This window comes from Ailuropoda melanoleuca, unplaced genomic scaffold (genome assembly GCF_002007445.2).
Source record: "Ailuropoda melanoleuca isolate Jingjing unplaced genomic scaffold, ASM200744v2 unplaced-scaffold5950, whole genome shotgun sequence".
NCBI classification, from domain to species: Eukaryota; Metazoa; Chordata; class Mammalia; order Carnivora; family Ursidae; genus Ailuropoda; species Ailuropoda melanoleuca.
Genome location: NW_023233281.1, coordinates 95,732 through 104,930, shown reverse-complemented (window position 1 = coordinate 104,930; position 9,199 = coordinate 95,732). Strand labels below are relative to the sequence as shown.

At 48.8% G+C, this 9,199-nt stretch overlaps 1 protein-coding gene across 1 annotated transcript in view; it reads right to left on the bottom strand.

Moving 5' to 3' along the window:
- MYOM2 (myomesin 2) overlaps nt 1-9,199 on the bottom strand; it is a 106,197-nt gene that overhangs the window by 29,023 nt on the left and 67,975 nt on the right. Inside the window, exons 21-26 of the mRNA XM_034652412.1 lie at nt 8,404-8,582; nt 7,242-7,356; nt 6,004-6,160; nt 5,812-5,918; nt 3,810-3,854; nt 3,113-3,249 (exon numbers count right to left, since the gene is read on the bottom strand). Coding sequence (XP_034508303.1) covers nt 3,113-3,249; nt 3,810-3,854; nt 5,812-5,918; nt 6,004-6,160; nt 7,242-7,356; nt 8,404-8,582 — 740 coding nt within the window. The remainder of the gene's footprint in view (nt 1-3,112; nt 3,250-3,809; nt 3,855-5,811; nt 5,919-6,003; nt 6,161-7,241; nt 7,357-8,403; nt 8,583-9,199) is intronic.

Genomic DNA, 9,199 nt, shown 5'->3' with positions numbered 1-9,199 from the left:
ATGGGTACAAGCAAAAGAGCCACTCTGTCCAGTTCGTCTCTGAGTTCACCTTCCCGAGCATCCGGCACCATTTCTAAACTCTTTTGCCTGACCTGGAAGGCTCCTGACTTCTCTTCCGACTGCACATCCCCCTCCTCTGGCTGCTGGCACATGTCTGTCCCTTTGCCAGCACTCGGCACGGGCAGCAGGGCTGGCCTGGCCTCCTGTCTGTCTCCCCCAGACTCACCTTGGGTACCCCTGCTCCTGAAACCCTCCTCACTGCTTCAGCCCTCCCGGCCGCTGTCTCTGAGCTCAGACAGCCTTGCGGGACTGTTTGAAGTCCGGGGTATCACTGTCTCCGTGAGCTGATTCGGCAGCTCCAGGAGGCAGGCTCACTTCCCACATGAGGGTCCCTGCCATTTGGCTGGTTCTGGGAGACAGTATTAAGGAGGGCACGTATTGCAATGAGCACTGGGTGTTATATGCAAACAACGAATCATGGAACACTACACCAAAAACTAATGATATACTGTATGGTGATGAACATAACAAGAAAGAAAGAAAGGAAGAAAAGAAAGAAAGGAAAGAAAGGAAAGAAAGGAAAGAAAGGAAAGAAAGAAAGAAAGAAAGAAAGAAAGAAAGAAAGAAGAAAAGAAAGAAAGAAAGAAAGAAAAAGAAAAGAAAGAAAGGAAAGAGAAAGGAAAGAAAGAAAAAGAAAGAAAGAAAGAAAGAAAGAAAGAAAGAAAGAAAGAAAGAAAAGAAAGAAAGAAAAGAAAGAAAGAGAAAAGAAAGAAAGAAAGAAAGAAAGAAAGAAAGAAAGAAAGAAAGAAAAAGAAAAGAAAGAAAGGAAAGAGAAAGGAAAGAAAGAAAAGGAAAGAAAGAAAGAAAGAAAGAAAGAAAGAAAGAAAGAAAGAAAGAAAGAAAGGTTTGTAAAATATAGCCACAGGGAGAGGAGGATGACTGTCAACTTCTCAACAGTCAACCATGATACTTCCAGTCCTGCCCAATCAAATATGACGCTGAGGTTTTAAGTGAATAAAACTCACTCCCTGGCCTTGACTTTCAGCAAACAGAAACAAAATCACCTTCACGGTTAGAAATTCCAATGTGGTTTCACACAGAGCATGCTTATATAAGGTCACTTAGACTGTCTGGATGGGAACCTGAGCCAGGAACTTGGTCTGAGGGACACGATGGAGAGAGACAAATGAACGTGGCCTCAGCTCGTTTTCTGAGAGGGAGGTCACTGAGAAACGGTCCCGATCACAGAACGTGGAAACCGTGTCTCCTCCGGGCAGACTGGCAGCGGCGGAGGAGGGAGACAGGCAGGGACGGAAGCAGGACACCTGCATGGGTGGAGCTCGCAGGCCTGCTCCATCGTTCTGAGTATTTACTTTTGAATACGGGGAGCAAATTTCAAATCAGTGAGACAAAGCCCTGTTCTTGTTTGTCCGACACCACGCTCACTTCCAACCCCTGCAAGGAGAAGACTCCAGGAGCCGGCCCCACTAGGTCTGAGAAGTAAGAACGCAGGACTCTCACCAACCAGATTCTTCACGATACAGTAGCTTTTCCGGTTCTCTCAGCTACTGCACTGCAGTGTGTGGGCAGGTTTTAGAAATTAATTAGGCTTCTGGCGATCGCCATTATGCAGCAAGATGAAGTTCAATGGTTTTATGGGTGCCGTAAATATAGGCTTTTATGTGACTCACACAAAATAACATCAATCTGCCCCCCGGAAAAGTCACCTGTGGATTGCTAATTAAACAAGTGAAATAGTGCAGCCCTATCCCAAAAGATTAGCCACGTAGCAAAGACATCAGTTTTTAAAGCAAGCTCTATGCAGCAGGTAGGAAATGTTAATCAAAAGATGTTCTACAAATAAAATGCAATTACACTAAATTCTTTTTCATCTCCTAGCACGGTCTCTGCTCAAAGAGAATTTCTCCAAATCTTTGATCATGCGGTATACTCTTCTCCCAGGGACAGAATGTATACTGCTGGCTTTTCTGCAGCCAGGAGGAAAATGCCTGCTGTCTACTCATCAGCCACTCCTCCCACCTGCACGCCTCTTAAAGTACGTCACTGTCTCTCAGGGGTAAGAAAAATCGCATGATCTTTTTCCATTCCAGATTTCTGCCTGACACCTGTTCAACTATCCAGGTAAACATTACCAAAAGCCTATGGAACACAAAACCTGGACTAGGGACGAGGAGCCCAGTTCAGCGACATGGTAAGTGGGCACGTGCATGGCCTGGGTGATTCCTACATGTCAACCATTCCATGAACGTGTGTCCAGCGCACACGGATAAGGGGTCCGAAGTCAAGAGAACACTAAACAGACTGACGACACCACATACTGAGTCAGGGGAAAAGAGCAGAGGAGGTGAAGACCCCTTGCTCTCCATTCAACAGCAAAGAAAGGACCCATCAAGCACGTTTTCCTTCAGCTGGAAATTATAGCAGGTGTGCTAGAATTATCAGACAAGAAGAAATACATTGAAGCATACTCAATGTTCCGCAGCCAAAAAAGGGAATATTTATAATAATTGTAGGACTCTCTGCATACAGGTAAAAGCAGAACAACAGCAAAAGCATTTGTAACATAGCATTCTATACATTGTTGGCAGTTTGCTGTGCTTTGCCCAGATTTGCCATTAAAGAAAGCAGCTTAAACGGTTAGGGAAGGTGTAGAAACAGATTTCCCCATGGAAGCCTTTCATGGGAAGCTCTCAGTGGGAGGGGGGCCCATGGATAGTGGGGTAAAAATACATGCCTTCAAATCCAGGGTCAAGAATAAATAGGCCTGTCCATCAAGGATATTCCCATGCCCCCCGTGTCACCCGAACCTTTTCCTAGCACCAGGCTCAACGTCTCTAAAACAAAGCTGGCCTCTGTTCAGTTCTAGCAGGCTTGGATTTCAAGGACTCCTGATCTCTCATCTAACCCAGACCAGTCTCTGAACATCGCAAGAATCAACCATCACGTGTTCATCTCACCAACCCACTTCACCCCAATTTCTGCAGTTCAAAAGGGGATGAAAACATGTGCAAAATATTGACCCAAAGTCACTGACCTACCAAAGTAAAACCCGGCCTCCTCAAAGCCAGAGATCGCTCGCACACGAACTCACCTCACTGTCAGAGACTTCTCTGTCATTAATAATGAATCGGTAGCTGGCGTCTGGTGATAAGTGCTCAGCCTGGAGCCAGAAGCGAACCTGGCCCTTATCAAAAATCTCATAAGCTAATTCTGATTTCAGAGGAATTGCTACAGGAAGAAAAGAAATCGAAAGTCAATAATGCATGAATCGTTGTGAGAGAGAATAGCTGCATATTGGAGGAAAATATCAATCCTGGTTATTAAATTTTTTGAGGATGTGAAACCCTGGAGTGTTGAATTGGATTATGAAAACCAAAAAATAAAACCCCAGGTTAGCCTGTTGTTGCAGGTAAAGCCCCGTGCCACGTGAGCAGTGTGTGCACACTCCTGTCTCTCCCCGTGGATCCCGTGGCACGCCCCCACGTGATCTTTCTGTATTCAGTGTAACTCAGTAACCAAAAACTCCACCTGATCGACTTGCTGGGATTAGGATCAGCTACACTAAACCCCAAATTCAAAACTCTCTCCATGCAATAAAAATTGCTACAAGTTGCGTTATCAACTCGCATCTGTTTCCAATAAACAGGTGACAAGCCTGGAAACTGGTTGCATAAAATGAAACAGTCCGTTCCCCAAAGCGCTCCTTGGTGAGCTCCATGCCTTAATAAGCAGGGCCCTTCCCGGCTTGCTATCTACCTGCAAACAGACAGGGTCCCACGCTTACTTACTGGGATTCTTGATTTCGTTGCTCAGTGCCACCAAACGTTCAAGCTCTAAAATTAAGAAAAATACGGGCATTGATTTTCACCTGTACATTCAGAAGTTTGCAAAGAATTGCAAGGCTAACCCCAAGCAGAGATCTGACACCACCAAGATTTAATCTGTACTTGAGTAAGAAACATGAACTAGAAGAGAAGAGGCACATAGGAGTTAAACCACCTTTGAATACTCTCTTCAGCCGAGATCCTCCCGGTATAATAACCCTGCCTTGAAGGGGAGGGGTGGTGGGGCACGTGAGGGCAAAGCCCTGGGAACAGTGGGGCAAGGGCAGGATTTGCATGGAGGAGCTTTAAAGACACCCACTTCCAGGCCCTTGAATTCCATACAAACTCCTTCCTAATACCGATCTGGCGCTGAGAGTATGCGGGTAGTCTGTGATTTTCCTTCCCCCTGCAAGATGTCCTTCAAAATGCTTCGCCCACCCAGGATTTCACTGTGATGTGTTACTGTCACAAGTTAAAAATAAGAATATAAATATAAATACAAATGCATCCTGAAAGCATCCCAAGACCACGCTAAGAAAAACTGAAGGTTCTAAGCCATTTCTTTCCCCCTTCCTTCCTTTGTAATCAGAATTTAGAAAAGAGATCGCGGTCACGAAAGTATGTATGAATATGCTTACTTGAACTGAAAAATGAAGTCAGACTTTTCCTGACTGGGTGATTGGCTTGACTTCCTACCATTACGTCTAATGGTAGGAATTTCCATAAATCAAATGAGCTAAATCTGTAGCGCCAAGGTTTTATCTAAAAGATTTTTTAAAGACCCCATACATTATAAAACATACTAGAAGTTTTCATCCTTTGTAACTATTTAAGATTAAAATGAAAATGTCATCTACAAACTTAAAACTGGTGCAGAGAAGCAGAACGCTGTTCAGGATTATTTAAGGATGTTTTGAGTTAAACACTGTTGGAAAAGCACCGAATTAAGGTCAGGAAAAGGCAGCTTAAAAGGCACCCGTCGCAGACTCAGGATCTGCTCTGGCCCATCTCTGGCCATGAGCATCCAGAGGACCCCGGCCAGCAGAGTCCACACGGACCCCTCGGCCATCCTCCTGCTATATCTTGTTATATGTGCACGAGCTTCCCCAGGTTTACCCAGCATCTGCATCAGCCCTGCTCGGGCCTGGGCCATAGGCACGGGGCCTCCCAGCCTGAGTCCATGCCAGGTGTCCTCGGGATCACAGCCTCAGCCTGCCACCAGCCAGCTCGCCCATGGGGAACTTTGGGGTCTGCTCCCCAGGCACCAGGCCTCCCAGACGACCCCACATCTTAACAGAGGACTCTCGGACACTCAACAGCTCTAGAGACCCAGAGAACCCTGGACAGCTGACCATGCTGTCCAGCACGATGGCACTCACTCCGTGTCACTGTGAGGCTAACCCGGACTGTAGGTCGGGTCCACAAGCACTGGACACAAATAATTATAATCCCCGGAAGCACAGGGCTCCCCAGCTATGAACAGACTTTTCTTTCTGCCATCTCCGATTTGTAAGAGAGCAAGAGATTTTGACTATGCCGGTTGAATCTTATTTCACACACAGAAAATATGTATTTTTTTTCTTTTACCATCCTGACTATGTAGTGTTGGAAGGAAAGGGAGGGTCTCCCATCGGAGTGTCTCGCATTAACCTCATGGCCTTCCTTGCTAATAGGCTACTCCCTGCTTGCCAAGCTACTGAAATGTAGCTAAAACTCAACTTTAAAAGTACAAGGGGGAGCTCGAGAAGCCACAGGTCCTGGACCAGCGATTTAGGTGCTGGACAGAGTACGAACTCTAGAGAGTTTGTTTAACGTCTAAGGGAATGTTTGCTTCTGTGAACACTCCTCACCCCAGCCTCCCACGAACACATACCCGTTTCCTAAGCAAACAAGGTTTTTCTACGTTAGTGTCAATCTTTCAGTGCCATATACCAAAGCAGGTGAGCCTCCGTCGTGTAGACATTACCTTCTTCATCCAAGGTGAAACTGGAGGACACTCCGTCCGTGTCACTCACAGACACCGAGTAAGTTCCCAAATCCCCTTTATCCGGGTTTTTAAAGTACAGCTTCGAGCTGAAAGAGAACCATGGGACACGTTACTGTTTGTGTCTGTCTGCGTCCCCAGCGGTCCCAGGGGCCGGCCCCCGAGGGGACTTACTGGTCTCCCACCGTCTCGATCCTGAACTTCTGGTCATCCGCAACCTCCTCGTAGGCTTTGCACCACGTGAACTGGGACGCGTCTGTCATTTCCTGGCAGTCAAAGCTCAGGTAGATATTGCCTTCCTCGTCCACGCCAGCGCTGATCTCTTTCGTGCCTGCAGAGCAAGGGGACAGCGTGGCGTCTCAGGAATGCCGTGTCCTCCGTATGCAGATTCTGTGTTTGGAGGTGCTGGCTTGGTTTACACCAAATCATCTGCTTCCCCTGCATGGTCACCTAGGACACCGAGTTGGACCCGCGGGAGGGCAAACGGCTCCAGGAGCAGGTGGAGGGCAGAGTGGACAGGGTTTTAGGTTGTCACCTCTCTGTCCGTTCCCTTCTCTGCATCCAGTCCTGCCGTGGAGAATGTGTCGGCCATAAAGACCCTCCTTCTCCCTGAGATCTGACCCCTCGCCACTGCGAGGGCCCCAGGCACCCCCTGATATCACCGCACGTGGGCTCCTCCCTCTGTCCTTCTTCCATGGGGGGCAGGAAGGGGACCTGCTTGCTCCTTCTGACCAGGTGGACACCCAGCCCCACACAGGCCCGTCAGTATCTGCCCCTGAAGAAGTAGGGAGGGGGGACATGTGGGGGGACGCGTGGGTCTGGCAGGTACAGACACTGTCGGTTACTGCAAAGACAGAGAAGCACAGAGCGCCAGGCAGCAGAGGACATGAAGCCAGTCCCCAGAAAGATGAGCGACGCAGGGAGACGACACGGTCTCCCGGTTCGCGGATGCAACACTCCTTCCCCACGTTCCCTGTGAGATGACCTCGCCCTCAGAAGCACTTCCCGCTGACACCCCCTCCATGGGCCTTTGCCACTTGCCACCAAGAGTGTTATGAATGGCTTTCTGACTCCCCGTCAAAATTCAGCAGTAACATAAAAGACCATCATCATCCCCACATACAGCTTTACTGTTCCAAATACAGATCCCCACCGACTGTGCACCATGGCCTTGGGGACTCCAATCCAATCCAGGGGTGCTGGGGCCATGCAGGGCTGGGGGGATGACCTGTTCTGTCCGCTGCTCGACACCATCAACAACACGGCAGGACTTGCCTTCCCTGCATTCACACATACACACACACACACACACACACACACACACACACACACAGAACACGCATGCCCTCCCTCTGCACCCTGGCTCCTCGCAGCCTCCTGCCGTCCTGGGCAGCCAAGCAGTCACCTCTCACCTGGTCGGGCCTCCATGAGCACCGGCTCAGACGTGTCCGATGGCCTTCCTACCCCACTGGCATTCGCGGCCCGGACCCTGAACACGTAGGTCTTGCCCTGGTGCAGGTCACAGACCTTAGAAAGACAGAGAAAATGTCACATGGGAATCGATAAATGAAAAGGACTTTTTATTTTTCACATTTTACTATGAGCATGTTTTTTTTTCCCCTAGCTGTAAGATCTATGCACAGTGAGCTGGAAAAGCAGGAGGCAAGACAGACTCACAATCATTTCACAATCTGACTTTGCAAGAAGAAACAGACTCTCTTCAATTTTGAGCTCTGCCTTTTCTCTTTGCATATTTCAAAGCAGAATTAAAATCATATATCCAATTTGCAACCTGGCGCTCATAGTCAACATAATTCTATGGGATGAAATATTATTTTAAATGTGATTTGTAACTGTGCAAGATTTCCCATCATTTGGACACTTCGAAATTAAACCGTCTCTCCTTACACGCATAGCTTATATGTACTGTAATTTGCGCTGATACATAAAATACCCATCAGCTAATTTCCCATCACTGATATTTGGCTACATCTTTAGAAGCTGATTAGTTCATTCAGAAGTTCATATCAGAAGCTGGTCTGGTTTTGTATTGTTGGGATTGTTGCCCAGAGGCTGCAGCCGTGTGCACAATGCAGGTGTGACCTTCAGTCAGCCTCTGTTGTACACACCACACCACAGAGCCCATGACCAAGCAGGGAAAGCCACTGGGTGAGGGCAGCTGGGGCAAGGGGCCAGGGCAGGTGGTCTACCCACCCAAGGACGTGTGTCACAACTGACCCCAGTGATGGGTAAACTGTAGGTGCTACAAACAGAAATATCTGGAGGACAGGAGAAGAGAGAAATGTGCCCATTGCCATCCCATCAGACGTATTACAGCTGCGTGTACATGTGTGTCTATACTGTGACTTCTACGAGCAATTATGAATGAAACAAGTTAAACATAGGCCCGACCGCAGACGCACAGTGGCCATCATCCCCGTGGAGACCATTCACAGTGGCATAGGACTGTTTGAGCTGCTTGGGCGGTTGGCCTGGTGGCTTCAAGCCTGTCTGCAGTAAGGATCAGAGACCCCATCCTGGGAAGGCGGGGAACACGGGAAGGATCATTGTCACCTTTAAATAACGGTTGGCAGTTGCTGCCTCATTCACAGTACTCCATTCTCCGGAATCCTCTTCCTTATAGTCCACAAAATACCCCGTAATGGGGCTGCTGCCAGAGTACACGGGAGCTTTCCACAGCATGACCAGGGATGTGTCTCTGACCTCACAGAACGTCAGATCATAGGCAGGACCTGAAAAGTCAAACGTAGTCTGTGCCGTGCGTGCACGCACCAGAACGGGGTGTCCGCAGCCACGGGGACACACGACTTCATCGGCACCACAGACGTCGTGACTCTGTGTATTAAATCAGCCTTTCTCCACACTTGTCCCAGAGGAGTGTACTGAACGTGGAGCGGGGAGAGGGGACAGTGTGGCCACCTGTTCCTGCAGCCCGACCATGAGGCATCTGCAGACTGCGGGCACCCTGAGGTCATTCGTGAGTCCACATCTGCACTCACGACTGGCAGGTGCATCTCCCAGAGAGAAGAGGTGCACAGAGCAGGGGTACGCGTGTCACCCGCCCCCATGCGGGAAGCCTGTCTGCTGCAGTTGCCCACCTCCCAGCTGCCTGACACACCTGCTCCTCGAGCCTCGAGCACATCACCTGCTCAGACCCCCAGAGCACTTCCACGGGAGCGGCACTGACTCTTCGGGTCCAGGGGCCTCGGGCGGCAAAGGGAAAAGATACAGGGGCTGCATCTGAACTAAATCACGCCATATCCTTAGAGGGTTGCTAAGCCCTTTTGGGTGAAGCCCCAAAAAGGCTCTGGAAATTAGGATAACATTCCTTCCATGGGCTTTTCTAAGG